The sequence below is a fragment of the Astatotilapia calliptera genome, chromosome 17 (assembly GCF_964374335.1).
Source record: "Astatotilapia calliptera chromosome 17, fAstCal68.1, whole genome shotgun sequence".
NCBI lineage: Eukaryota > Metazoa > Chordata > Actinopteri > Cichliformes > Cichlidae > Astatotilapia > Astatotilapia calliptera.
The window spans coordinates 27,023,735-27,051,075 of NC_137438.1; the positions used below are offsets into that span (position 1 = coordinate 27,023,735).

Below are 27,341 nucleotides of genomic sequence, written 5' to 3' on the forward strand. Positions count from 1 at the left end.
CGAAGCCTAAACTGCATGACTGCACCAAGCCTGTCGTCCAGGCATCTGGAAATCCACATTCCAGCCATAATCCATTTTCTTTCGTTTTAAAACAAATTAAATTATTTTAATTAGTTATAAATTAATTTAATGCTATTGTTACACTAATTCTATCTACATTTGTGATGTTATTAGTCATACAGTTTCATGTGTTTTCTTTTTTTTCGCAACCGTGTAGCAGGTTGCATATTACTAAACCTACACTTTCTCATACGTTAGAGTAAGAGCATGCCTGTGTTGCCTGTCTGGTGAGCCACAGGCAAACAGGCAAAAGCTGTGTATTATTGGCATAAAGTTAGGTCTGTTATATGCAACTTTATCATCTCTGAAATGGGGTGGTGATGGGTTTGTGGTGATTCGTAGAAAAAGATTTATAATCTATGAACGGAGCTACTGATTCCACTTTTTGCTGAAAACAAGTAAGCAGCTGATAGCTGAATGAATATCAGCAGTTTTGAAGTCCTGAATTTTTAAATCGGACATGTAATTGAGTCAAACACATCAAAATGGTTGTCTTTTATGCTTATATTCCATATGAGCCATTTAATGACATTACATCCTGCTGGACAAAACTCATCTCACAATCCTGTAACAGCTAGCTGCCTAGTAGGTAAGTCAAATACCAATATTACTATAATTTTTAACAGTATTACTATAACTAATGTTGTTACAAAAATATTAGTATTAGCATACCTTTTTGTCATCTTTTTGTACATAAAACCTGAAACGCATTGAACACGTAGCATTTAAAAACGGGTATTGCTAAATGAATATGTGTTAAAGTATATCATCGTTAGGAGAGTATTTATATGTGAATAAAAAATTGTTCGTATTTGATTATTACAAATGAAACCTGTGTGAATTTCATGACGCAGATCAACTTCATATGGAATTTGAATTGGGTGTAATCAGTCAATATGCTTTGTATCAAAGCTTCAGGCTGCTGTGGTGTAATGTTGTTGGGGATGTTTTCTTGGCACGCTTTGGGGCCCTAACTGATTATCATTTAAAACCACAACCTACCTGTTTACTTTTGCTGACCATGTCCATCCCTTTATGACCGAAGTGTACCCATCTTCTCATGGTTGCTTCCAGCAGGATAATGCACCATGTCACCAAAACTAATAATAATAATAATCTCAAACTGACCTCCACAGTCACATGATTTCAAGCCGGTAGTGCACCTTTGGGTTATGCAACCGACACATCGTTAGGCAATGATGCTACTATATCAGGAAAGTTTCCAATACCTTACTGAATTTATGTCATAAAGAAGCTCTGAAATTGATAAGTGGCCAACTCTGTACTAGCAAAGTGTACCTAATGAAGTGGCTTTAGGGACATTGTTTTACAATGACCACGATGCGGTGCTTGTCTGTTAACTCGGACCTTATTATCTTGAATGAAGAAACAAACTAATGCTACTATTCACGAATACATACAAGGTAGTAAATAACTGATGTTTCATTTTTCTGGAAGGACGCGATGCATTGTTGCCACCCACAGTCCAACACTGACCTCTCCTGGTGCTTTCTTGTAGCACGCCACACAATGACATCACTGCGTCCTCGGTTGCTAGGTAATTCTTCCGGAACGACCAAGCCCGTAACGACGTCCTTTAGTGGTTTTGAGACCTTTCCTTCTTTAAACGTGTCGCTAAAATTTTTTTAACGTAGTTACTAATCTGTGTACATGCAATTACATTTACATAACAAAGACTTTTATTGTGAAGAGGAGTTTGACTGTGCTGGGCGTTTTCGTCTCTGTCCAGCTTCACGTCGCCGGGATAATTAAAAAGCAGCTTGTTGGCGATTAAAACAGCTAGCATGGAGGTAGCTTTCAGTCGCTAGCTGCTTCTGCTGATGGTGTGTTTCGCTGTGAGTTTAGCTCAGGGACAGTTTGTGGGTATTGCATCACTGACCGGATGATGTCCGCCCAGCCTCTGCGGCAGCATCAGCAGCCCGGGGAGGATTCAGCAGCTTGCTAACAGAGCCAGCCCGGCTAGCTCATGCTGATGACTGGCTGTTTTCCTGGCATTGACTTTCAGGTAGTTCACTGGTGCAAAATGCTTTAGTTTCTTGTAAAAGAATGACATTTTTCAAATATATGTCTATGCATTGGTCCTGTCTGTCTGTGGTGCTTTTCTATGTGTTTACCTGTTGTTGTTTTTTTTGTACTCCACCCTAGTGGGAGGCACCATGTCCGGTAAGGTTAAGTGGGTGACAGATATTGAGAAATCAGTGCTTATCAACAACTTTGAGAAAAGGGAATGGATTCAAGTTACAGAAAACGACGACTGGAATTTCTACTGGTAGGTTTTATATCTACAGCACACCTGCACCTGTCCAGCTTGGATAAATACATTCAATTGGCACATACACAGGCACATAAGTTCTTCCCGCTTATATGATGCAATTACAAGTAAAGGTCCTGCATTAAAAATCATACTTATAAAGTATTCATATGATTAATCTTGACCTCAATAGCGTGTTTAGATTTAAGCAAGGGCGTGCTTTAACTGGTTTACAACAGATATTGTTATGTAGGGTTAGGGTAGGGTTATGTAGGGTTAATAAAAAGTATAGTTATGGTAATCTTACAAATAAAGAGAATAAAATATAAGAAATAGCAGGGGGTCAGTAAGAAAAAAATCAGGAAAGGCTCTTTGATAACTGTCTGCTCCCAGAAGACATTTAAGAGGTGAGAGATCAGTTTTCTTCAGGGAGATCGTTCCAAAGGTTGGGAGGATTATTTGACATGTAGGCTCATGGGCTACTAAGAAGTCAGACGCATAACCAGACAAGAGGTCATAGTGTCACCCTGGACCTCCTCACCTGCATCAACTATTACCATATAATAAAGTTAATGGTGAGATTTTAAAATCTGCCCTCATATCTCCAGAGAGCCAGTGTAATGAGACTGGTACATGTGTCTCTGAGGTTAAAAGAAGAATCTGAAGGACTGTGAGATGATTAAGAGGATATGTAACTGTTTTTATAAAGCTGTCACAAAGAACTGGTATAAACCTGATCCTCTGAGTCTTAAAGGAAGGGAAATCTTTATGATGGAAAGGATGACGTTCTTGCTAAGGTCTGAAGGTCTAAAAGTGGAAGAAATGGATCATCTTTATGGGTGCTGAAGAAGATGTTGCCTTCTTATAAATTAGATGGTTATGGACACTTAGGACAGTATATGATTTGTTTAATTAAATAACATGGATCCTCAGCTATACAGTTCTTTTTGTAAGACTGAAAAACTGAAATTTAGGATCTAGGTTGGCAAATCAGATGCATATTTATCGTGAAAATATCAATTAATATATTTATTAGTGTGATACTCAATGTACCAAGTGTATTTTGAGCGGGTTATTTGTACCCACATGCAGGATGAGCATCCAGACCATCAGGAATGTGTTCAGCGTGGACACTGGTTACCGCCTGTCAGATGACCAGATGGTTAACCACTTCCCCAATCATTATGAGCTGACTAGGAAGGACCTGATGATCAAGAACATCAAACGCTATCGCAAGGAGCTGGAGAAAGAAAGCAGTCCGTTAGCGGAGAAAGACGAGAATGGAAAATACATTTATCTGGGTACATGACTTGCTCCTATTTTGCCTCACAAAACTCAAAGAGGCACGCTGTTTTCTTCAATGAAACTGCTTTTTCTCTTTGTGCAGATTTCGTCCCGGTGACGTTCATGCTTCCTGCTGATTATAACCTCTTTGTGGAGGAGTTTCGTAAGAATCCATCCAGCACCTGGATAATGAAGCCCTGCGGGAAGGCCCAGGGGAAAGGCATCTTCCTCATTAACAAGCTGTCCCAGATTAAAAAGTGGTCGAGAGACAGCCGCACCTCAACGTGAGTTATCGTGTGACCAGACAGAAGCAGCAAGAAATATTGTGAGAAATTAGCATATCTCTAAATTTCCCATTACAAAAAGCCTCTATATAACTGTTCCCCTCTTGTTTTGTCAGATAGTCTCATCTAAGGAAGCTACAAAAGTTCTTTCTGGATTTGAACACATGCTAAATCTGTTTTATAGACAATTTCTTTCCTGGTAAATCTAAAATTGTTTGGTCACAGGCTGTCGTGTGCTGATGCCTGGCTGTGTCTTTGCCCCAGGTTTGTAGCAGCATCTAGTGGCAAGGAAGCTTATGTCATCTCTCTGTACATTGACAACCCTCTGCTGATAGGGGGGAAGAAGTTTGACCTGCGTCTTTATGTCCTGGTGACCACATATCGACCCCTGAAATGCTACATGTAAGCCTGTGATACTGTTGATGGGTTTTTTGATCATGTCAAAAACATCAGTATATAGGAGATGTTAAGAGGATTTTTTCCTGTTTTGTTAGTGGTTATTCTCAAACGTGCACACAAAAAACTGTTGTTTAATGCTCTCTCTCTCTGGCGTTCGACTTTCAGGTACAAGCTGGGCTTCTGCCGGTTCTGCACAGTGAAGTACACACCCAGCACCAGCGAACTGGACAACATGTTTGTGCACCTCACTAACGTGGCCATCCAAAAACATGGGGTAGGTCTGGTGGGGTTCACAGGAAGTAGTATAAAGCTTTTGTGTTAGCAACAGGGGACTTTCTGTTTCTCCATCTCTTGCTAGATCCTCATTGACTTGTAAATGTTCACATTTTATCCAAATCCACAGTCACGGTTTATAACACAGGGTTTCTGTTTGAAAATGCAATGTTTCAACACTTTCAGGAAATGTCACTACTTGGAAAATTGGTAGCTTGCCCATTGTTGAGAATAGTCTGAATTCTGCACATATAGCACATCTATGCACCTGCCTCACCACATTACAGGCAGTCCCTAACATGGCACAGAGTCAGGCCACTTTTAGCTTTCTGGGAGCTGGAGCTCAAACAGTTACTGCTGTATCACATTCTGTTGGAGGGATTCAGCACAGGCCTCTTTAAACTCAGGAAACTCTTTAAGAAAAAGATGTGCAATTTCAGCAGGACATCTCAGTTTTTCTACAAGATAAGAAATGTTGCTGTAGTAAATGTCAGCACACTTCTTAGAGCCTAAATTGTAAGATATACATGTCAAAGTTTCAGAAAAAGTTCTGGTAGCTCACTGCTCATACTATCCTGTAATTATGAAACAATGTTAATGTTAATTCACAGAATTTTCTTTTCTTACTGTGGATCTATCATAAAAAACAGGACTTTCTATAGTGAAACAAGAACTTTTCTGTCATTTAATTGTTTATCTCAATTACTTTAGTGTAGAATAATTGACCATAAAAGACCATAAAACTAGGAAAAGCAGTAAAACTCATGAAAATAAAACAACATTTATGCCCTACTTCATATTTTCCAAAGCTGTCCAGTGGGCCGAATTGGAGTTTGTGGGAGCTGGTTCAGGCCCCCGGGCCTTATGTTTGACACCTCTGCTTTAAATAAACTTCCTGTTTACACAGAATAGTTGAAACTGTTCTCTTGCCAAAACTGAGTGAGAAAACCCAATGGAATCATCTAATCGAGAATGATTTAACATAACTTTATGAAATAGTCCCTGGTTACAGATATTTGTGACTCTTGTAATGTGGTAATTTGTAACTCAAGTTACCACAATCATCAAGATCAACCTTCACTTTCTGTATTTCTGTGTCCAACCTTTATGTCATAAACAGAGTTAATAGTTGAGTGACCATTAGCACTTGCAGCATAAACAGTGTCAGTTGTACACTTGTCGTAAATACTTTGCTTTGACTGATTCTCTGATTGACCAAGAACCTTGGTTAGTCCGGGTTTGTGACAGCAGCTTCCTGTTGCTGAGCAAGTTCCTGATACTCAAGATAAGAAACATTTTGCATAACTTAACGCAAAAACATAACACCCGTGACTTTTGTGCAGCTCCAGACTTTGTCTGCCCCTAGCCCTCAGTGGCACGATGGTTGTATTCTGACTTCTAATCCTGCCTCAGAAGGGTGGCTGGATTCTGACTCATAAGAAGAAGGGAAGAGGGAATGAGGCACCTACTAATAGTCTCTGATCTGTTAACATCTTTTACTGTGCTGAATAACTATATATTTATATGTATAACTTCTTATTTATTGAGACACTCACTGAGCATTTTCAAGTCTAAAAAGTGATATGTGCGTATTTTGTAAAATAAATTGATGCAATCATGATTAATTTCTACTTAGACTCTTTACCTTTGATGCAGGATGACTACAACCATGTCCATGGAGGGAAGTGGACGGTCAGTAACCTCCGTTTGTACTTAGAGAGCACCAGAGGAAAGGAGGTGACAAACAGGTTGTTTGACCAGATCCACTGGATCGTGGTGCAGTCACTGAAGGCTGTAGCTGTAAGTTGATGTGATGTTAGTTGTTTGTTTTTTTTAATAATATATTAAGAAGGTGTGTTCCTAATCCATATGATGTTTCGCTCATAGGTGACTCTATTAGGTAAACCTTGATAAGGTCAGGTTGGGCCCCCTTTTGCCTTGAGAACTTCCTTAATTCTTTGTGGCATAGATTTGTCAAACTGTTGGAAACAGCTTGACAAATCTTGCTTCATATTGACATTCTAGCAACAAACTGTTCTTGCAGATCAAACCAACAACCATGCCATGTTCAAAGGCACTTGAACTGAGGGATGACTGTGATGACAGCGGCTATATGTGCAGGCGGGGCCGTGCGCGTGTCATCACACGTCATCTGCCTTACAGGCGTGATTAAAGGTTTCTTCAGCCAGGACACGCGAGGGCGTGATATCCCATTCTTATGTGTTGTACCGAGTGAATCGACTGAAAGGGAACTGTTCTTGCAGATCAAACCAACAACCATGCCATGTTCAAAGGCACTTCCTCATGCTAATGCTCAGTTTGGACTTCAGCAGGTCATCTTGACCCTGTGTTAATGCCTAAATGCATTGAGTTGCTGATTTGAGTTAACACAAAAATCCGAACAGCTGGACCTAATAAAATGGCCTGTGAATGTATTGTTACCTACCACCATATATTCTGCAGATCCTTTTTCAGTTTTCAGGCAACACCAGGAAGTTTAATGGGTTTTTTTTTTCTTATTACAGTTTTCACATGAAGTAACAGTTAATTGTGGAGAGTGCTGCTAAAGTAAACATATTGTCTGTGCATTTTTGCCAGTGTATATTATAAGATTATGATGCATATAAATTTAGTTCTTTAATTTCGCTCTGCAGTAACTTTTTGGCAACTTGGAGGGTTACAGTTCTCACGCAGCTTATCATCACCCTTAGATGTGGTTAGCTAACAGTTCCTAATTTAAACATCTGACAGAAGCTGTTTTCAAGCCACAGCGTTCACCCTGTGTAAAAGTTAATGTCTGATTTGTAACTGCTTAAGCTCAAACATTTTGAAACACACTGTTGCAAAGCCACCTGGTTGTGGTGATGGCTTTTTTGTTTTTAGAACAACTGCACAATCAGCCTAATGCACACTTCCTCTTTCTGCTAAGTGATTGGACTTGCTTCCTGTAAAGCCTCCATACCCGGGCCACTTTGTGTGCCTATAGTTATGACTGATTATTTTTTAACATCCTTCGTTGATGAATCGCTCAGTGCTGCATCAATAAGTTTCCACATAAAAGAATCACTCTTGAGAAGATCCCTCGTGCTAAATCACTCTCTGCTTTTCTGTCTCACAGCCTGTGATGAACAATGACAAGCACTGTTTCGAGTGTTACGGGTATGACATCATTATTGATGACAAGTTGAAGCCATGGCTTATTGAGGTAAGAAGTTTAAAAAAGGAATTAACAATTTAAAAAAGTGTTTTTCTTTACTTATTTTTCTTTCTTTTCTTTTTTTTTTTTGGCATATTTGAGTCCTTGATTACTTATCGGGGTTGCACAGTAACACCATGTTCCTTTCCTTAGATTGTCGAGTAAATTTGAATGCCCTTGAGGTATGCTTAGATGTGTATTCAAATGTGTGCTGAAGGTCTGCTTTTAACTCATGCAATGCTGCTGACAAGCACTGCTCAAAGGAGAGGGAACTGAGAATTGCCATGCAATACATTCTTTTGTTGTTACGGTATGAGACTTTCATATTTTGACAGCTGTACAATGTGTTGCTAGGTTTTGAGGCTAGGTCTGAGCTATTTCTGTTCACAGACACCATTCTGCTCTATTTTGGGCAAAAACAAGTTGGTTGAAGGGCATAAAGGCTCCTCAGTGAGCAACTTGTGCCACAAACCTACTCAAGACCACGCTCTGTTGTTCATTAATCTTGCAGCTTCCTCTGTTACGCTACGAGGAGCTAAAGTAGGTCTTTGTGTTGCTGCCTTTCACATTGATGATAGAGTAACTGCTCCATCTCGTTCTCTGCACTCATGTAAATCTTCCACAGTGTATCTAATGTTCTAATGTAGCAGCTACACTTCCTGATAAAAGCTTCTCTGTAAAGACAGGAAGAGATTAAAACAATCTGCTCCTACCTGTTTGGATCCCTGGGGTATTATTAAGCACTGCCTATTTGCTGCAAAAGCAGATCCATTTGCGCATGGTGCAACCCCCCCTTTAAATATAAATGTGGTTTTCTTGGTGTGATCCTCAGGTCAACGCCTCTCCCTCGTTGACATCCAGCACAGCCAATGACCGCATCCTTAAGTACAACCTCATCAATGACACCCTCAACATCGTAACACCCAATGGGGATATTCCAGACTGCCGCTGGAATCGGAGTCCGCCTAGAGAGGCCCTGGGCAACTATCAAATCCTGTGAGTGAACATGTCAATCATATTCAGGCCTTAAAGACCAAAATTGTATGAGAACTAATTTTATTTTTAAGCTCCACATTCACAAAGTGTATAGAAATGTGTCAAAGAAAGACAGCAGGGATGTAGACTAATGGCCACTGGGTATGGTTTGTCTGTACAGAATATCTGGCCTTCAAACTACTTTTTGTTCAGGCTATACAGATACAGATATCATCAGTCATGAAAGGATTGTTGCTGTCTTCCTTCGATAGCTCAGCTGGTAGAGCAGAGGACCATAACATGGATGCAACGTCATATCCTTAGATAGTGGATTGGGTTGACAGTGTATCCGTGGCTATCCTCAGTCGCTGGTTCAAGTCCAGCTTGAAGGGAGATGTTAGTGAAATCCTCTTTTCCATAGAGGAGTGTCCATCTACATTGGATTTTACTATCTTACTTAGTTTTTAGCTCAAATCTGACTCAAACCAGAGGCTTTTAATATTGTGTGGTGCTCAGTTTAGTAATTAAAGTCAGACCACTTCTAAATATAGGAAAATACCAGTATATGTACATATATATATGTAGAGAGAGAGAGAGATAAAACTATAGTGTAAATAAATAAATAATTAAGTATAATCTTCTGAACTTGTAATAAAAGACTGACTTTTTTTCCTAGGCGACCTGTTTGATAACCAGTGCTTTGTGGATAAAATAGGTCGTCCTAATAAGAGCTGTGTGTGAGTCTTCCTTCGATAGCTCAGCTGGTAGAGCAGAGGACCATAACATGGATGCAACGTCATATCCTTAGATAGTGGATTGGGCTGACGGTGTATCTGTGGCTATCCTCAGTCGCTGGTTCAAGTCCAGCTTGAAGGGAGATGTGATTGAAATCCTCTTTTTCTCGGATGACTGATCAGTTCATTTACTGCCTAATAGAGCTCTTTTAACTGCTGCCCTTTTTTAGAGAATTGTTTTTGTCATATATTCGTGTAAAGATTTTGCTCTAGTGGAACTACTCCAGTGGGACACTGTGGACTAGCTCCCTTTGATAGCTCAGCTGGTAGAGCAGAGGACCATAACATGGATACAATGTCATATCCTTAGATAGTGGATTGGGCTGACGTCGTATCCGTGGCTATCCTCAGTCGCTGGTTCAAGTCCAGCTTGAAGGGAGATGTTAGTGAAATCCTCTTTTCCATAGAGGAGTGTCCATCTAAATTGGATTTTACTTTCTTACTTAGTTTTTAGCTCAAATCTGACTCAAACCAGAGGCTTTTAATAGTGTGTGGTGCTCAGTTTAGTAATTAAAGTCAGACCACTTCTAAATATAGGAAAATACCAGTATATGTACATATATATATGTAGAGAGAGAGAGAGATAAAACTATAGTGTAAATAAATAAATAATTAAGTATAATCTTCTGAACTTGTAATAAAAGACTGACTTTTTTTCTAAGCCACCTGTTTGATAACCAGTGCTTTGTGGATAAAATAGGTCGTCCTAATGAACTCTGTGTGTGTGTCTTCCTTCGATAGCTCAGCTGGTAGAGCAGAGGACCATAACATGGATGCAATGTCATATCCTTAGATAGTGGATTGGGCTGACGGTGTATCTGTGGCTATCCTCAGTCGCTGGTTCAAGTCCAGCTTGAAGCGAGATGTTAGTGAAATCCTCTTTTTCTCGGATGACTGATCAGTTCATTTACTGCCTAATAGAGCTCTTTTAACTGCTGCCCTTTTAGAGAATAGTTTTTGTCATATATTCGTGTAAAGATTTTGCTCTAGTGGAACTACTCCAGTGGGACACTGTGGGCTAGCTCCCTTTGATAGCTCAGCTGGTAGAGCAGAGGACCACAACATGGATACAACGTCATATCCTTAGATAGTGGATTGGGCTGCCGTCGTATCCGTGGCTATCCTTAGTCGCTGGTTCAAGTCCAGCTTGAAGGGAGATGTTAGTGAAATCCTCTTTTCCATAGAGGAGTGTCCATCTAAATTGGATTTTACTTTCTTACTTAGTTTTTAGCTCAAATCTGACTCAAACCAGAGGCTTTTAATAGTGTGTGGTGCTCAGTTTAGTAATTAAAGTCAGACCACTTCTAAATATAGGAAAATACCAGTATATGTACATATATATATGTAGAGAGAGAGAGAGATAAAACTATAGTGTAAATAAATAAATAATTAAGTATAATCTTCTGAACTTGTAATAAAAGACTGACTTTTTTTCTAAGCCACCTGTTTGATAACCAGTGCTTTGTGGATAAAATAGGTCGTCCTAATGAACTCTGTGTGTCTGTCTCCCTTCGATAGCTCAGCTGGTAGAGCAGAGGACCATAACGTGGATGCAACGTCATATCCTTAGATAGTGGATTGGGCTGACGGTGTATCTGTGGCTATCCTCAGTCGCTGGTTCAAGTCCAGCTTGAAGGGAGATGTTAGTGAAATCCTCTTTTTCTCGGATGACTGATCAGTTCATTTACTGCCTAATAGAGCTCTTTTAACTGCTGCCCTTTTAGAGAATAGTTTTTGTCATATATTCATGTAAAGATTTTGCTCTAGTGGAACTACTCCAGTGGGACACTGTGGGCTAGCTCCCTTTGATACCTCAGCTGGTAGAGCAGAGGACCACAACACGGATACAACGTCATATCCTTAGGTAGTGAATTGGGCTGACGTCGTATCCGTGGCTATCCTTAGTCGCTGGTTCAAGTCCAGCTTGAAGGGAGATGTTAGTGAAATCCTCTTTTCCATAGAGGAGTGTCCATCTACATTGGATTTTACTTTCTAAGTAACTTTGTTACTTCAGTTTTTAGCTCAAATCTGACTCAAACCAGAGGCTTTTAATAGTGTGTGGTGCTCAGTTTAGTAATTAAAGTCAGACCACTTCTAAATATAGGAAAATACCAGTATATGTACATATATATATGTAGAGAGAGAGAGAGATAAAACTATAGTGTACAGAAATAAATAATTAAGTATAATCTTCTGAACTTGTAATAAAAGACTGACTTTTTTTCTAAGCGACCTGTTTGATAACCAGTGCTTTGTGGATAAAATAGGTCGTCCTAATAAGAGCTGTGTGTGTGTCTTCCTTCGATAGCTCAGCTGGTAGAGCAGAGGACCATAACATGGATGCAATGTCATATCCTTAGATAGTGGATTGGGCTGACGGTGTATCTGTGGCTATCCTCAGTCGCTGGTTCAAGTCCAGCTTGAAGGGAGATGTTAGTGAAATCCTCTTTTCCATAGAGGAGTGTCCATCTACATTGGATTTTACTTTCTAAGTAACTTTGTTACTTCAGTTTTCAGCTCAAATCTGACTCAAACCAGAGGCTTTTAATAGTGTGTGGTGCTCAGCTTATTAATTACAGTCTGACCACTTCTAAATATAGGAAAATACCAGTATATGTACATATATATATGTAGAGAGAGAGAGAGATAAAACTATAGTGTAAATAATTAAATAATTAAGTATAATCTTCTGAACTTGTAATAAAAGACTGACTTTTTTTCTAAGCGACCTGTTTGATAACCAGTGCTTTGTGGATAAAATAGGTCGTCCTAATAAGAGCTGTGTGTGTGTCTTCCTTCGATAGCTCAGCTGGTAGAGCAGAGGACCATAACATGGATGCAACGTCATATCCTTAGATAGTGGATTGGGTTGACGACGTATCCGTGGCTATCCTCAGTCGCTGGTTCAAGTCCAGCTTGAAGGGAGATGTGATTGAAATCCTCTTTTTCTCGGATCACTGATCAGTTCATTTACTGCCTAATAGAGCTCTTTTAACTGCTGCCCTTTTTAGAGAATAGTTTTTGTCATATATTCGTGTAAAGATTTTGCTCTAGTGGAACTACTCCAGTGGGACACTGTGGGCTAGCTCCCTTTGATAGCTCAGCTGGTAGAGCAGAGGACCACAACATGGATACAACGTCATATCCTTAGATAGTGGATTGGGCTGACGTCGTATCCGTGGCTATCCTTAGTCGCTGGTTCAAGTCCAGCTTGAAGGGAGATGTTAGTGAAATCCTCTTTTCCATAGAGGAGTGTCCATCTAAATTGGATTTTACTTTCTTACTTAGTTTTTAGCTCAAATCTGACTCAAACCAGAGGCTTTTAATAGTGTGTGGTGCTCAGTTTAGTAATTAAAGTCAGACCACTTCTAAATATAGGAAAATACCAGTATATGTACATATATATATGTAGAGAGAGAGAGAGATAAAACTATAGTGTAAATAAATAAATAATTAAGTATAATCTTCTGAACTTGTAATAAAAGACTGACTTTTTTTCTAAGCCACCTGTTTGATAACCAGTGCTTTGTGGATAAAATAGGTCGTCCTAATGAACTCTGTGTGTCTGTCTCCCTTCGATAGCTCAGCTGGTAGAGCAGAGGACCATAACGTGGATGCAACGTCATATCCTTAGATAGTGGATTGGGCTGACGGTGTATCTGTGGCTATCCTCAGTCGCTGGTTCAAGTCCAGCTTGAAGGGAGATGTGATTGAAATCCTCTTTTTCTCGGATGACTGATCAGTTCATTTACTGCCTAATAGAGCTCTTTTAACTGCTGCCCTTTTAGAGAATAGTTTTTGTCATATATTCGTGTAAAGATTTTGCTCTAGTGGAACTACTCCAGTGGGACACTGTGGGCTAGCTCCCTTTGATAGCTCAGCTGGTAGAGCAGAGGACCACAACATGGATACAACGTCATATCCTTAGATAGTGGATTGGGCTGCCGTCGTATCCGTGGCTATCCTTAGTCGCTGGTTCAAGTCCAGCTTGAAGGGAGATGTTAGTGAAATCCTCTTTTCCATAGAGGAGTGTCCATCTAAATTGGATTTTACTTTCTTACTTAGTTTTTAGCTCAAATCTGACTCAAACCAGAGGCTTTTAATAGTGTGTGGTGCTCAGTTTAGTAATTAAAGTCAGACCACTTCTAAATATAGGAAAATACCAGTATATGTACATATATATATGTAGAGAGAGAGAGAGATAAAACTATAGTGTAAATAAATAAATAATTAAGTATAATCTTCTGAACTTGTAATAAAAGACTGACTTTTTTTCTAAGCCACCTGTTTGATAACCAGTGCTTTGTGGATAAAATAGGTCGTCCTAATGAACTCTGTGTGTCTGTCTCCCTTCGATAGCTCAGCTGGTAGAGCAGAGGACCATAACGTGGATGCAACGTCATATCCTTAGATAGTGGATTGGGCTGACGGTGTATCTGTGGCTATCCTCAGTCGCTGGTTCAAGTCCAGCTTGAAGGGAGATGTGATTGAAATCCTCTTTTTCTCGGATGACTGATCAGTTCATTTACTGCCTAATAGAGCTCTTTTAACTGCTGCCCTTTTAGAGAATAGTTTTTGTCATATATTCGTGTAAAGATTTTGCTCTAGTGGAACTACTCCAGTGGGACACTGTGGACTAGCTCCCTTTGATAGCTCAGCTGGTAGAGCAGAGGACCACAACATGGATACAACGTCATATCCTTAGATAGTGGATTGGGCTGCCGTCGTATCCGTGGCTATCCTTAGTCGCTGGTTCAAGTCCAGCTTGAAGGGAGATGTTAGTGAAATCCTCTTTTCCATAGAGGAGTGTCCATCTAAATTGGATTTTACTTTCTTACTTAGTTTTTAGCTCAAATCTGACTCAAACCAGAGGCTTTTAATAGTGTGTGGTGCTCAGTTTAGTAATTAAAGTCAGACCACTTCTAAATATAGGAAAATACCAGTATATGTACATATATATATGTAGAGAGAGAGAGAGATAAAACTATAGTGTAAATAAATAAATAATTAAGTATAATCTTCTGAACTTGTAATAAAAGACTGACTTTTTTTCTAAGCCACCTGTTTGATAACCAGTGCTTTGTGGATAAAATAGGTCGTCCTAATGAACTCTGTGTGTCTGTCTCCCTTCGATAGCTCAGCTGGTAGAGCAGAGGACCATAACATGGATGCAACGTCATATCCTTAGATAGTGGATTGGGCTGACGGTGTATCCGTGGCTATCCTCAGTCGCTGGTTCAAGTCCAGCTTGAAGCGAGATGTTAGTGAAATCCTCTTTTTCTCGGATGACTGATCAGTTCATTTACTGCCTAATAGAGCTCTTTTAACTGCTGCCCCTTTTAGAGAATAGTTTTTGTCATATATTCGTGTAAAGATTTTGCTCTAGTGGAACTACTCCAGTGGGACACTGTGGGGTAGCTCCCTTTGATAGCTCAGCTGGTAGAGCAGAGGACCATAACATGGATACAATGTCATATCCTTAGGTAGTGAATTGGGCTGACGTCGTATCCGTGGCTATCCTTAGTCGCTGGTTCAAGTCCAGCTTGAAGGGAGATGTTAGTGAAATCCTCTTTTCCATAGAGGAGTGTCCATCTACATTGGATTTTACTTTCTAAGTAACTTTGTTACTTCAGTTTTCAGCTCAAATCTGACTCAAACCAGAGGCTTTTAATATTGTGTGGTGCTCAGTTTAGTAATTAAAGTCAGACCACTTCTAAATATAGGAAAATACCAGTATATGTACATATATATATGTAGAGAGAGAGAGAGATAAAACTATAGTGTAAATAAATAAATAATTAAGTATAATCTTCTGAACTTGTAATAAAAGACTGACTTTTTTTCTAAGCGACCTGTTTGATAACCAGTGCTTTGTGGATAAAATAGGTCGTCCTAATAAGAGCTGCGTGTGTGTCTTCCTTCGATAGCTCAGCTGGTAGAGCAGAGGACCATAACGTGGATGCAACGTCATATCCTTAGATAGTGGATTGGGTTGACGACGTATCCGTGGCTATCCTCAGTCGCTGGTTCAAGTCCAGCTTGAAGGGAGATGTTAGTGAAATCCTCTTTTCCATAGAGGAGTGTCCATCTAAATTGGATTTTACTTTCTTACTTAGTTTTTAGCTCAAATCTGACTCAAACCAGAGGCTTTTAATAGTGTGTGGTGCTCAGTTTAGTAATTAAAGTCAGACCACTTCTAAATATAGGAAAATACCAGTATATGTACATATATATATGTAGAGAGAGAGAGAGATAAAACTATAGTGTAAATAAATAAATAATTAAGTATAATCTTCTGAACTTGTAATAAAAGACTGACTTTTTTTCTAAGCGACCTGTTTGATAACCAGTGCTTTGTGGATAAAATTGGTCGTCCTAATAAGAGCTGTGTGTGTGTCTTCCTTCGATAGCTCAGCTGGTAGAGCAGAGGACCATAACGTGGATGCAACGTCATATCCTTAGATAGTGGATTGGGTTGACGACGTATCCGTGGCTATCCTCAGTCGCTGGTTCAAGTCCAGCTTGAAGGGAGATGTGATTGAAATCCTCTTTTTCTCGGATGACTGATCAGTTCATTTACTGCCTAATAGAGCTCTTTTAACTGCTGCCCTTTTTAGAGAATAGTTTTTGTCATATATTCGTGTAAAGATTTTGCTCTAGTGGAACTACTCCAGTGGGACACTGTGGGCTAGCTCCCTTTCATAGCTCAGCTGGTAGAGCAGAGGACCACAACATGGATACAACGTCATATCCTTAGATAGTGGATTGGGTTGATGACGTATCCGTGGCCATCCTCAGTCGCTGGTTCAAGTCCAGCTTGAAGGGAGATGTTAGTGAAATCCTCTTTTCCATAGAGGAGTGTCCATCTAAATTGGATTTTACTTTCTTACTTAGTTTTTAGCTCAAATCTGACTCAAACCAGAGGCTTTTAATAGTGTGTGGTGCTCAGTTTAGTAATTAAAGTCAGACCACTTCTAAATATAGGAAAATACCAGTATATGTACATATATATATGTAGAGAGAGAGAGAGATAAAACTATAGTGTAAATAAATAAATAATTAAGTATAATCTTCTGAACTTGTAATAAAAGACTGACTTTTTTCCTAAGCCACCTGTTTGATAACCAGTGCTTTGTGGATAAAATAGGTCGTCCTAATGAACTCTGTGTGTCTTCCTTCGATAGCTCAGCTGGTAGAGCAGAGGACCATAACATGGATACAACGTCATATCCTTAGATAGTGGATTGGCTTGATGGCGTATCTGTGGCTATCCTCAGTCGCTGGTTCAAGTCCAGCTTGAAGGGAGATGTTAGTGAAATCCTCTTTTTCTCGGATCACTGATCAGTTCATTTACTGCCTAATAGAGCTCTTTTAACTGCTGCCCTTTTAGAGAATAGTTTTTGTCATATATTCGTGTAAAGATTTTGCTCTAGTGGAACTACTCCAGTGGGACACTGTGGACTAGCTCCCTTTGATAGCTCAGCTGGTAGAGCAGAGGACCATAACATGGATACAACGTCATATCCTTAGGTAGTGGATTGGGCTGACGTCGTATCCGTGGCTATCCTTAGTCGCTGGTTCAAGTCCAGCTTGAAGGGAGATGTTAGTGAAATCCTCTTTTCCATAGAGGAGTGTCCATCTAAGTTGGATTTTACTTTCTTACTTAGTTTTTAGCTCAAATCTGACTCAAACCAGAGGCTTTTAATATTGTGTGGTGCTCAGTTTAGTAATTAAAGTCAGACCACTTCTAAATATAGGAAAATACCAGTATATGTACATATATATATGTAGAGAGAGAGAGAGATAAAACTATAGTGTAAATAAATAAATAATTAAGTATAATCTTCTGAACTTGTAATAAAAGACTGACTTTTTTTCTAAGCCACCTGTTTGATAACCAGTGCTTTGTGGATAAAATAGGTCGTCCTAATAAGAGCTGTGTGTGTGTCTTCCTTCGATAGCTCAGCTGGTAGAGCAGAGGACCATAACATGGATGCAACGTCATATCCTTAGATAGTGGATTGGGTTGACGACGTATCCGTGGCTATCCTCAGTCGCTGGTTCAAGTCCAGCTTGAAGGGAGATGTGATTGAAATCCTCTTTTTCTCGGATGACTGATCAGTTCATTTACTGCCTAATAGAGCTCTTTTAACTGCTGCCCTTTTTAGAGAATAGTTTTTGTCATATATTCGTGTAAAGATTTTGCTCTAGTGGAACTACTCCAGTGGGACACTGTGGGCTAGCTCCCTTTGATAGCTCAGCTGGTAGAGCAGAGGACCACAACATGGATACAACGTCATATCCTTAGATAGTGGATTGGGCTTACGTCGTATCCGTGGCTATCCTTAGTCGCTGGTTCAAGTCCAGCTTGAAGGGAGATGTTAGTGAAATCCTCTTTTCCATAGAGGAGTGTCCATCTACATTGGATTTTACTTTCTAAGTAACTTTGTTACTTCAGTTTTCAGCTCAAATCTGACTCAAACCAGAGGCTTTTAATATTGTGTGGTGCTCAGTTTAGTAATTAAAGTCAGACCACTTCTAAATATAGGAAAATACCAGTATATGTACATATATATATGTAGAGAGAGAGAGAGATAAAACTATAGTGTAAATAAATAAATAATTAAGTATAATCTTCTGAACTTGTAATAAAACACTGACTTTTTTTCTAAGCGACCTGTTTGATAGCCAGTGCTTTGTGGATAAAATAGGTCGTCCTAATAAGAGCTGTGTGTGTGTCTTACTTCGATAGCTCAGCTGGTAGAGCAGAGGACCATAACATGGATACAACGTCATATCCTTAGATAGTGGATTGGGTTGACGACGTATCCGTGGCTATCCTCAGTCGCTGGTTCAAGTCCAGCTTGAAGGGAGATGTGATTGAAATCCTCTTTTTCTCGGATGACTGATCAGTTCATTTACTGCCTAATAGAGCTCTTTTAACTGCTGCCCCTTTTAGAGAATTGTTTTTGTCATATATTCGTGTAAAGATTTTGCTCTAGTGGAACTACTCCAGTGGGACACTGTGGACTAGCTCCCTTTGATAGCTCAGCTGGTAGAGCAGAGGACCATAACATGGATGCAACGTCATATCCTTAGATAGTGGATTGGCCTGACGTCGTATCCGTGGCTATCCTTAGTCGCTGGTTCAAGTCCAGCTTGAAGGGAGATGTTAGTGAAATCCTCTTTTCCATAGAGGAGTGTCCATCTAAATTGGATTTTACTTTCTAAGTAACTTTGTTACTTCGGTTTTCAGCTCAAATCTGACTCAAACCAGAGGCTTTTAATAGTGTGTGGTGCTCAGCTTATTAATTACAGTCTGACCACTTCTAAATATAGGAAAATACCAGTATATGTACATATATATATGTAGAGAGAGAGAGAGATAAAACTATAGTGTAAATAAATAAATAATTAAGTATAATCTTCTGAACTTGTAATAAAAGACTGACTTTTTTTTCTAAGCCACCTGTTTGATAACCAGTGCTTTGTGGATAAAATAGGTCGTCCTAATAAAAGCTGTGTGTGTGTCTTCCTTCGATAGCTCAGCTGGTAGAGCAGAGGACCATAACATGGATACAACGTCATATCCTTAGATAGTGGATTGGGCTGACGACGTATCTGTGGCTATCCTCAGTCGCTGGTTCAAGTCCAGCTTGAAGGGAGATGTTAGTGAAATCCTCTTTTCCATAGAGGAGTGTCCATCTAAATTGGATTTTACTTTCTAAGTAACTTTGTTACTTCAGTTTTTAGCTCAAATCTGACTCAAACCAGAGGCTTTTAATAGTGTGTGGTGCTCACTTTAGTAATTAAAGTCAGACCACTTCTAAATATAGGAAAATACCAGTATATGTACATATATATATGTAGAGAGAGAGAGAGATAAAACTATAGTGTACATAATTAAATAATTAAGTATAATCTTCTGAACTTGTAATAAAAGACTGACTTTTTTTCTAAGCCACCTGTTTGATAACCAGTGCTTTGTGGATAAAATAGGTCGTCCTAATAAGAGCTGTGTGTGTGTCTTCCTTCGATAGCTCAGCTGGTAGAGCAGAGGACCATAACATGGATACAACGTCATATCCTTAGATAGTGGATTGGGTTGACGACGTATCCGTGGCTATCCTCAGTCGCTGGTTCAAGTCCAGCTTGAAGCGAGATGTTAGTGAAATCCTCTTTTCCATAGAGGAGTGTCCATCTAAATTGGATTTTACTTTCTTACTTAGTTTTTAGCGCAAATCTGACTCAAACCAGAGGCTTTTAATAGTGTGTGGTGCTCACTTTAGTAATTAAAGTCAGACCACTTCTAAATATAGGAAAATACCAGTATATGTACATATATATATGTAGAGAGAGAGAGAGATAAAACTATAGTGTAAATAAATAAATAATTAAGTATAATCTTCTGAACTTGTAATAAAAGACTGACTTTTTTTCTAAGCGACCTGTTTGATAGCCAGTGCTTTGTGGATAAAATAGGTCGTCCTAATAAGAACTATGTGTGTGTGTCTTCCTTCGATAGCTCAGCTGGTAGAGCAGAGGACCATAACATGGATGCAACGTCATATCCTTAGATAGTGGATTGGGTTGACGACGTATCCGTGGCTATCCTCAGTCGCTGGTTCAAGTCCAGCTTGAAGCGAGATGTTAGTGAAATCCTCTTTTTCTCGGATCACTGATCAGTTCATTTACTGCCTAATAGAGCTCTTTTAACTGCTGCCCTTTTTAGAGAATAGTTTTTGTCATATATTCGTGTAAAGATTTTGCTCTAGTGGAACTACTCCAGTGGGACACTGTGGGCTAGCTCCCTTTGATAGCTCAGCTGGTAGAGCAGAGGACCACAACACGGATACAACGTCATATCCTTAGGTAGTGAATTGGGCTGACGACGTATCTGTGGCTATCCTTAGTCGCTGGTTCAAGTCCAGCTTGAAGGGAGATGTTAGTGAAATCCTCTTTTCCATAGAGGAGTGTCCATCTACATTGGATTTTACTTTCTAAGTAACTTTGTTACTTCAGTTTTCAGCTCAAATCTGACTCAAACCAGAGGCTTTTAATAGTGTGTGGTGCTCAGCTTATTAATTACAGTCTGACCACTTCTAAATATAGGAAAATACCAGTATATGTACATATATATATGTAGAGAGAGAGAGAGATAAAACTATAGTGTAAATAAATAAATAATTAAGTATAATCTTCTGAACTTGTAATAAAAGACTGACTTTTTTTCTAAGCGACCTGTTTGATAACCAGTGCTTTGTGGATAAAATAGGTCGTCCTAATGAACTCTGTGTGTGTGTCTTCCTTCGATAGCTCAGCTGGTAGAGCAGAGGACCATAACATGGATACAACGTCATATCCTTAGATAGTGGATTGGGTTGACGATGTATCCGTGGCTATCCTCAGGCGCTGGTTCAAGTCCAGCTTGAAGGGATATGTTAGTGAAATCCTCTTTTCCATAGAGGAGTGTCCATCTAAATTGGATTTTACTTTCTTACTTAGTTTTTAGCTCAAATCTGACTCAAACCAGAGGCTTTTAATAGTGTGTGGTGCTCAGTTTAGTAATTAAAGTCAGACCACTTCTAAATATAGGAAAATACCAGTATATGTACATATATATATGTAGAGAGAGAGAGAGATAAAACTATAGTGTAAATAAATAAATAATTAAGTATAATCTTCTGAACTTGTAATAAAAGACTGACTTTTTTTCTAAGCCACCTGTTTGATAACCAGTGCTTTGTGGATAAAATAGGTCGTCCTAATAAGAGCTGTGTGTGTGTCTTCCTTCGATAGCTCAGCTGGTAGAGCAGAGGACCATAACATGGATGCAACGTCATATCCTTAGATAGTGGATTGGGTTGACGACGTATCCGTGGCTATCCTCAGTCGCTGGTTCAAGTCCAGCTTGAAGGGAGATGTTAGTGAAATCCTCTTTTTCTCAGATGACTGATCAGTTCATTTACTGCCTAATAGAGCTCTTTTAACTGCTGCCCTTTTTAGAGAATTGTTTTTGTCATATATTCGTGTAAAGATTTTGCTCTAGTGGAACTACTCCAGTGGGACACTGTGGACTAGCTCCCTTTGATAGCTCAGCTGGTAGAGCAGAGGACCACAACACGGATGCAACGTCATATCCTTAGATAGTGGATTGGACTGACGTCGTATCCGTGGCTAACCTTAGTCGCTGGTTCAAGTCCAGCTTGAAGGGAGATGTTTGTGAAATCCTCTTTTCCATAGATGAGTGTCCATCTAAATTGGATTTTACTTTCTTACTTAGTTTTTAGCTCAAATCTGACTCAAACCAGAGGCTTTTAATAGTGTGTGGTGCTCAGTTTAGTAATTAAAGTCAGACCACTTCTAAATATAGGAAAATACCAGTATATGTACATATATATATGTAGAGAGAGAGAGAGATAAAACTATAGTGTAAATAAATAAATAATTAAGTATAATCTTCTGAACTTGTAATAAAAGACTGACTTTTTTCCTAAGCCACCTGTTTGATAACCAGTGCTTTGTGGATAAAATAGGTCGTCCTAATGAACTCTGTGTGTGTCTTCCTTCGATAGCTCAGCTGGTAGAGCAGAGGACCATAACATGGATGCAACGTCATATCCTTAGATAGTTAATTGGGCTGACGTCGTATCCGTGGCTATCCTCAGTCGCTGGTTCAAGTCCAGCTTGAAGGGAGATGTTAGTGAAATCCTCTTTTTCTCGGATGACTGATCAGTTCATTTACTGCCTAATAGAGCTCTTTTAACTGCTGCCCTTTTTAGAGAATTGTTTTTGTCATATATTCGTGTAAAGATTTTGCTCTAGTGGAACTACTCCAGTGGGACACTGTGGGCTAGCTCCCTTTGATAGCTCAGCTGGTAGAGCAGAGGACCATAACATGGATACAACGTCATATCCTTAGATAGTGAATTGGACTGACGGCGTATCCGTGGCTATCCTTAGTCGCTGGTTCAAGTCCAGCTTGAAGGGAGATGTTAGTGAAATCCTCTTTTCCATAGAGGAGTGTCCATCTACATTGGATTTTACTTTCTAAGTAACTTTGTTACTTCAGTTTTTAGCTCAAATCTGACTCAAACCAGAGGCTTTTAATAGTGTGTGGTGCTCAGTTTATTAATTCATTCACTGCCATTGACGTATAAAGCCGTCAATGGCAGTGAATGAGTCAATGGGTTTAACTCATTCACTGCCAATGGCTGGCAGTGAATGAGTTAATTACAGTCTGACCACTTCTAAATATAGGAAAATACCAGTATATGTACATATATATATGTAGAGAGAGAGAGAGATAAAACTATAGTGTAAATAAATAAATAATTAAGTATAATCTTCTGAACTTGTAATAAAAGACTGACTTTTTTTCTAGGCGACCTCTTTGATAACCAGTGCTTTGTGGATAAAATAGGTCGTCCTAATGAACTCTGTGTGTGTGTCTTCCTTCGATAGCTCAACTGGTAGAGCAGAGGACCATAACATGGATACAACGTCATATCCTTAGATAGTGGATTGGGCTGACGGTGTATCCGTGGCTATCCTCAGTCGCTGGTTCAAGTCCAGCTTGAAGGGAGAAGTGATAGAAATCCTCTTTTCTTTAGAGGAGTGTCCATCTCTTTTTCTCGGATCACTGATCAGTTCATTTACTGCCTAATCGAGCCCTTTTAACTGCTGCCCTTTTTAGAGAATTGTGCTTGTCATATATTCGTGTAAAGATTTTGCTCTAGTGGAACTCCTCCAGTGGGACACTGTGGACTGGCTTCCTTCGATAGCTCTCTTGGTAGAGCGCTGGACTAACATGGGAAGCTTTAGGTCACTGGTTTAAACCTGCATCAAAGGAGGCTGTTGATTTAACTAATGGATATCTAGATAGATGTTTACATGAATGTTAACTCCATATTTCACTCTTTGGTATTAAATATTTATTTAACAGAATGTATTTGCACACCTTGAATCCCATTACATAAGCAGAACTCCACTGGAATATCTGTTTGGTACTGCTTAACTAGTCAACATACTGTATGCAGCATTGAGCCCATAGCTTATACTCATTAACTACTTGTTATGTGTAGTTAATACATATAATTAACACACATATTAACACATGATTTTGTAGTCAATCATGAATGTTGGTGACTTTTGATGGACCAGTGTTTGTGAATAAAATAGGTCGTCCTAATGAGCTATGTGTGTGTGGCTTGCTTCAATAGCTCAGTTGGTAGACCAGAGGACCATAACATGGTTATTAAGTCATAATCTTAGGTAGTAGATTATGCTGGCGTTGTATCCTTAGTTGCTGGTTCAAATCCATCTCGAAGGAAAATGTTAGCAAAGCCCTGAAATTTTCTTTTCAGTTCCACTACTGTGATTTTTAACTACTGAACTTTTTGCTGAATCGTGCTTATCATATAATCATGTTAAGATGTTGTTTTAGTGCGACTACTTCAGTGGGGCATTGCACAGGGTTTGCCTTCGTTAGCTCAGTTGGTATTATGCAGGACTGTAGTGGGTTACTTGTAAATTTTTACGCAACTGGTTAAAGTCTTGCTTGAAGGAACCCTTTTTGTTATTATTAACTAGTCAAGACACGGTTTACTGCAATAAGCCTATACTACTACTCCTGACACACCACAACATCAAGCCCACTCAAAATAATTTCTTCCCATGAATTCCTGTGAACCAGTGGAAAATACCAGCTTTATGTCTTTAAATGTCTGAATTTCTTCCATTTTTTTCATTACAAATTTCACAAGAGCATTTTAGAAGTGGAGGTTTACTCCGTATAAGGTCTTTTATTTTGAAAGCTGAGCAGCTTCTTTATTCTGTTCCTGTGTCTGACTTTCTGCCCTCTTCTTCTGCTCTGCAGTTATCTGTAAAAAACAAAACAAAACCAAAAAACAGTATCAGTGTCTGGGCTTGTCAAACATAATAAGACCAAATAAACCAAACTTAAGAAGGTAATTATGCCAGTTTTGAACCTATGGAATTTATTTAAACACTCACTACAATCCTCTGCTCTTCCAGCTGAGCCATCAGAGTGATGCTGCATAGAGTTTCAAATACAGCTGTTGTGCACAATACGGGGGTGTTGTTTCAGGAAATCCCTTTGCTTACACATTCACTGAACATCCACTGTTTCTGTGTCATCAGGTATGACGAAGAGCAGGCGCAGAGCGAGAATGCTGAGCGTGACCTGCGGAGCCGTTCCGGTCAGTCACTTGGGTCAAAGGGCACCAAGGGGAGTGCAGGCGTTCGCCCTACTGCCGCCACCTGGAAGTGAAGCGATAATTTTTCCCTAAAATTTACTTCCTGTACAACACTCCAGGGACCTTCTGTGGTGAACCACTTGGACTTCTTTTTTTTTTAGCACATTGGACAGATACTCCCTCCGTCCAGATTTCACTGACTGTGGCACAGGGAGCAATGGCACTGCTGCTCAGTGGAGAAAAATCAGCTATGTGCTCACATTGAGAAGGTTGAAAAGCTTGTGTTTGTCACTGTTTATATGAATGTAAAACAAAATAAGTGGAACTGACAGTGCTCTGACAGGTTTAAGGTCAAATCAAGTAGGTCAAATATCACATACAGCAGCGGTTTCCACAATTAAGACAAGTGCTGATGAAATCTTCGGAGATGGACATGAAGGATTACTATGCATGACATTGGATTGCTGACACTTTAACTTGACCTTCCACACCGGTGCTAATGAGAACATACACTGTATGGTAATGAAGTGGTATAAAGTTATCAAATAGAAGTGATTTAAAGATTTAATTTATTAAAAGGCAGTCGATAGGCAGAATTAGCAGTACTAAATGTTAACAGACTTTATTAATTTTTTGTACGTTCATTATCAGTATGTTTTGCGGGGTTTTGATGATTGTATTCCTCTTGCACTTTATTTCTTTACATGTGCTTTAAAAAGTATGTCTCATTTCGAGTCTGACCCGTTGTCACATCTGCTGAAAATTTAAATGCTAATTATATGTGTTGAGATGTTTTCTTATTGCCTGCTCATTTCCTTCAACTACTAAAAAACTGAAACACTGATGAAGAGTTATCGTCCATCTTTCTGATAACTGGATTTGGGGCTAAATGATATTGGCGACAAGCTGAGAAATAAATCTTGGTCTTTTAAAATAAAGTTACAAAACTCCCTCTTACCTTACTAATTCTGTTTTGGGCTGCTGCTAACATTTTTTCTGTAATTTTTTACTTTTTCCATGAATTCACTAATGACTTTGCCTGTGAAATGATATAAGATGTATTAAAATGAATTACAGAAGGTGTAACTTGAAAAGGTTTTCAAAAGTTCTGCATTTATTACTACTTCCACTTCTAATTCAAGCCAACAATCAGGAGTATTATCCATGATCATTTTCTCCAAATAGCAACGAAAAGACAGTGAAAGGGTTTAGAGAATAGTGTCTGCCATCAAATTGTGATTAAACAAGGTTGAAACAGTATGATTCAGCTCTGTCCTGACACAGTGTCCTTTGTGCTGTTTTCTGTGTAATTAAATGCTGCTTTTCTTTAGTTGCATTATTTGTGCGGAGTCATGATTTGAAATAACAAGCTGTGTAAAAAAGTACACCTTTCTTTACTTTACTAAATTCATTCTGTTTAAATAAAAAGCTGTCAGGTTACTGTTAGGGGGAGGGTTGTAGTCTTTGTTGAAAATAAATGTGTAATCTAGAGAATAATCAGAGGTCAAGCCTTCAAAAAGCCTAAGACCTATATGTTCTTGCTGTTGCCACAGCAGCAAAGCAGGTCTCTGCATGGTACTGTTTTTTGGTTATCAGCAGGTTGTCAAGTGGTGTAAGCTGTACATGCTGTGGCCTGTGATTTCTGACTGAAGTCCCCAAAGTAAACACTCTGTTTTTACGAACCAAATTTAAATTTAGAAACCAAATTTACTGGAAGGTTAGGTTCCCATGGCTGCTTGTCTTTAACCCCTTTACAAACTTTTGTGAACAATACATGAACAGAAACTCCTTTAAATGTTTTTTGCTTTTATATTTCAATAAAATATCGTACTGTTGATGCGCTGATAAACAGTTATGGTTGCAATTTGTCAATTTGTGTGTATTGACCCTTCAACAATAAGAGCAGTCAGTTTATTTGCATGTCATATGTCATCTGCTGGTGTGAAAGAAATCTATTGTTCATTGGAAAGTGACCATTGCACATCTCTGTTAATCATATCTTAGCTCAAGTTACAGAATTAGTCAATGGGCTTTACATGTGTTATTTTGGTGGAAGCACAAGGCGGTTATAACTTCCTATTTCTGAAAAGCCATCTGTGGTTGTTTATTTTTTTTAATCATCTTTCATTGATAATATTTTCTCACGGATTCATTATCTGAATAAATATTTGTAAGAGGATGAAAAAAACATGCCTCCTCCGATTCCACAGTGTACTTTCTGATTTTCAGAGGAGAATTTGTGTCATTCTGTTGCTGATTCATTTTAATAAAAAAAAAAAACATGGATATCGTCAGCAGCGATACATAGGAACAGAGGCCAGCAGCACCCAGTTCTCATATCTGGTGAGATTTAATTAGAGTCCCCCCCCAAAATTACCCCAAACAGCAGTAGATGTGCTATATTGTTGGCTCTTTGTACCTCCGTATCTATTGTTTTCAGATGACATGGTCTGGAGCGCCACAGACCTCACAGTGGGAACTACTAACTTTTCATAAATAGTAATCTAAAAAAGTTTTCTGGGGAATGTGACGTCAGAATGCGCGTCTCGCTCGTTTGCATAAGAAAATCTATCTTGACTAGTCCAG

At 39.2% G+C, this 27,341-nt stretch overlaps 1 protein-coding gene and 28 non-coding genes across 32 annotated transcripts; all 29 read left to right on the top strand.

Annotated features, from left to right (window-relative positions):
* The first annotated feature begins 50 nt into the window (after nucleotides 1-50).
* ttll1 (tubulin tyrosine ligase-like family, member 1) lies at nucleotides 51-26,957 on the top strand. Of its 4 annotated transcripts, none has more exons than XM_080291793.1 (11): nucleotides 51-649; nucleotides 1,927-2,086; nucleotides 2,227-2,350; nucleotides 3,425-3,633; nucleotides 3,720-3,900; nucleotides 4,165-4,302; nucleotides 4,465-4,573; nucleotides 6,229-6,372; nucleotides 7,691-7,777; nucleotides 8,601-8,764; nucleotides 24,700-26,957. In XM_080291793.1, the coding sequence occupies exons 3-11, from the start codon at nucleotides 2,238-2,240 to the stop codon at nucleotides 24,827-24,829; spliced, it is 1,275 nt and encodes a 424-aa protein (XP_080147919.1). In that variant the 5' UTR covers nucleotides 51-649; nucleotides 1,927-2,086; nucleotides 2,227-2,237; the 3' UTR covers nucleotides 24,830-26,957. The 4 variants fall into 4 exon arrangements, with proteins under 4 accessions (XP_080147919.1, XP_080147920.1, XP_026003178.1 ...); XM_080291794.1 differs by having other exon boundaries at nucleotides 1,979-2,086; XM_026147393.2 differs by lacking the exons at nucleotides 51-649; nucleotides 24,700-26,957 and adding an exon at nucleotides 9,016-9,130 and having other exon boundaries at nucleotides 863-2,086.
* trnay-aua (transfer RNA tyrosine (anticodon AUA)) lies at nucleotides 9,006-9,135 on the top strand. Its single transcript has 2 exons — nucleotides 9,006-9,042; nucleotides 9,101-9,135. It is a non-coding gene; the product is annotated as a tRNA-Tyr (tRNA).
* trnay-aua (transfer RNA tyrosine (anticodon AUA)) lies at nucleotides 9,490-9,619 on the top strand. The gene is made up of 2 exons: nucleotides 9,490-9,526; nucleotides 9,585-9,619. It is a non-coding gene; the product is annotated as a tRNA-Tyr (tRNA).
* On the top strand, nucleotides 9,786-9,915 carry trnay-aua (transfer RNA tyrosine (anticodon AUA)). The gene is made up of 2 exons: nucleotides 9,786-9,822; nucleotides 9,881-9,915. It is a non-coding gene; the product is annotated as a tRNA-Tyr (tRNA).
* On the top strand, nucleotides 10,563-10,692 carry trnac-aca (transfer RNA cysteine (anticodon ACA)). Its single transcript has 2 exons — nucleotides 10,563-10,599; nucleotides 10,658-10,692. It is a non-coding gene; the product is annotated as a tRNA-Cys (tRNA).
* Nucleotides 11,046-11,175, top strand: trnay-aua (transfer RNA tyrosine (anticodon AUA)). Its single transcript has 2 exons — nucleotides 11,046-11,082; nucleotides 11,141-11,175. It is a non-coding gene; the product is annotated as a tRNA-Tyr (tRNA).
* trnay-aua (transfer RNA tyrosine (anticodon AUA)) lies at nucleotides 11,836-11,965 on the top strand. Its single transcript has 2 exons — nucleotides 11,836-11,872; nucleotides 11,931-11,965. It is a non-coding gene; the product is annotated as a tRNA-Tyr (tRNA).
* trnay-aua (transfer RNA tyrosine (anticodon AUA)) lies at nucleotides 12,332-12,461 on the top strand. The gene is made up of 2 exons: nucleotides 12,332-12,368; nucleotides 12,427-12,461. It is a non-coding gene; the product is annotated as a tRNA-Tyr (tRNA).
* trnac-aca (transfer RNA cysteine (anticodon ACA)) lies at nucleotides 12,627-12,756 on the top strand. The gene is made up of 2 exons: nucleotides 12,627-12,663; nucleotides 12,722-12,756. It is a non-coding gene; the product is annotated as a tRNA-Cys (tRNA).
* trnay-aua (transfer RNA tyrosine (anticodon AUA)) lies at nucleotides 13,110-13,239 on the top strand. The gene is made up of 2 exons: nucleotides 13,110-13,146; nucleotides 13,205-13,239. It is a non-coding gene; the product is annotated as a tRNA-Tyr (tRNA).
* Nucleotides 13,404-13,533, top strand: trnac-aca (transfer RNA cysteine (anticodon ACA)). Its single transcript has 2 exons — nucleotides 13,404-13,440; nucleotides 13,499-13,533. It is a non-coding gene; the product is annotated as a tRNA-Cys (tRNA).
* On the top strand, nucleotides 13,887-14,016 carry trnay-aua (transfer RNA tyrosine (anticodon AUA)). The gene is made up of 2 exons: nucleotides 13,887-13,923; nucleotides 13,982-14,016. It is a non-coding gene; the product is annotated as a tRNA-Tyr (tRNA).
* On the top strand, nucleotides 14,181-14,310 carry trnac-aca (transfer RNA cysteine (anticodon ACA)). The gene is made up of 2 exons: nucleotides 14,181-14,217; nucleotides 14,276-14,310. It is a non-coding gene; the product is annotated as a tRNA-Cys (tRNA).
* trnay-aua (transfer RNA tyrosine (anticodon AUA)) lies at nucleotides 14,959-15,088 on the top strand. The gene is made up of 2 exons: nucleotides 14,959-14,995; nucleotides 15,054-15,088. It is a non-coding gene; the product is annotated as a tRNA-Tyr (tRNA).
* Nucleotides 15,455-15,584, top strand: trnay-aua (transfer RNA tyrosine (anticodon AUA)). The gene is made up of 2 exons: nucleotides 15,455-15,491; nucleotides 15,550-15,584. It is a non-coding gene; the product is annotated as a tRNA-Tyr (tRNA).
* On the top strand, nucleotides 15,938-16,067 carry trnay-aua (transfer RNA tyrosine (anticodon AUA)). Its single transcript has 2 exons — nucleotides 15,938-15,974; nucleotides 16,033-16,067. It is a non-coding gene; the product is annotated as a tRNA-Tyr (tRNA).
* On the top strand, nucleotides 16,712-16,841 carry trnay-aua (transfer RNA tyrosine (anticodon AUA)). The gene is made up of 2 exons: nucleotides 16,712-16,748; nucleotides 16,807-16,841. It is a non-coding gene; the product is annotated as a tRNA-Tyr (tRNA).
* trnay-aua (transfer RNA tyrosine (anticodon AUA)) lies at nucleotides 17,006-17,135 on the top strand. The gene is made up of 2 exons: nucleotides 17,006-17,042; nucleotides 17,101-17,135. It is a non-coding gene; the product is annotated as a tRNA-Tyr (tRNA).
* Nucleotides 17,489-17,618, top strand: trnay-aua (transfer RNA tyrosine (anticodon AUA)). Its single transcript has 2 exons — nucleotides 17,489-17,525; nucleotides 17,584-17,618. It is a non-coding gene; the product is annotated as a tRNA-Tyr (tRNA).
* trnac-aca (transfer RNA cysteine (anticodon ACA)) lies at nucleotides 17,784-17,913 on the top strand. Its single transcript has 2 exons — nucleotides 17,784-17,820; nucleotides 17,879-17,913. It is a non-coding gene; the product is annotated as a tRNA-Cys (tRNA).
* On the top strand, nucleotides 18,280-18,409 carry trnay-aua (transfer RNA tyrosine (anticodon AUA)). Its single transcript has 2 exons — nucleotides 18,280-18,316; nucleotides 18,375-18,409. It is a non-coding gene; the product is annotated as a tRNA-Tyr (tRNA).
* Nucleotides 18,575-18,704, top strand: trnay-aua (transfer RNA tyrosine (anticodon AUA)). Its single transcript has 2 exons — nucleotides 18,575-18,611; nucleotides 18,670-18,704. It is a non-coding gene; the product is annotated as a tRNA-Tyr (tRNA).
* Nucleotides 19,072-19,201, top strand: trnay-aua (transfer RNA tyrosine (anticodon AUA)). Its single transcript has 2 exons — nucleotides 19,072-19,108; nucleotides 19,167-19,201. It is a non-coding gene; the product is annotated as a tRNA-Tyr (tRNA).
* Nucleotides 20,348-20,477, top strand: trnac-aca (transfer RNA cysteine (anticodon ACA)). The gene is made up of 2 exons: nucleotides 20,348-20,384; nucleotides 20,443-20,477. It is a non-coding gene; the product is annotated as a tRNA-Cys (tRNA).
* Nucleotides 20,844-20,973, top strand: trnay-aua (transfer RNA tyrosine (anticodon AUA)). Its single transcript has 2 exons — nucleotides 20,844-20,880; nucleotides 20,939-20,973. It is a non-coding gene; the product is annotated as a tRNA-Tyr (tRNA).
* Nucleotides 21,327-21,456, top strand: trnay-aua (transfer RNA tyrosine (anticodon AUA)). The gene is made up of 2 exons: nucleotides 21,327-21,363; nucleotides 21,422-21,456. It is a non-coding gene; the product is annotated as a tRNA-Tyr (tRNA).
* Nucleotides 22,103-22,232, top strand: trnay-aua (transfer RNA tyrosine (anticodon AUA)). Its single transcript has 2 exons — nucleotides 22,103-22,139; nucleotides 22,198-22,232. It is a non-coding gene; the product is annotated as a tRNA-Tyr (tRNA).
* On the top strand, nucleotides 22,398-22,527 carry trnay-aua (transfer RNA tyrosine (anticodon AUA)). The gene is made up of 2 exons: nucleotides 22,398-22,434; nucleotides 22,493-22,527. It is a non-coding gene; the product is annotated as a tRNA-Tyr (tRNA).
* On the top strand, nucleotides 22,992-23,121 carry trnay-aua (transfer RNA tyrosine (anticodon AUA)). Its single transcript has 2 exons — nucleotides 22,992-23,028; nucleotides 23,087-23,121. It is a non-coding gene; the product is annotated as a tRNA-Tyr (tRNA).
* Nucleotides 26,958-27,341: the final 384 nt, after the last annotated feature.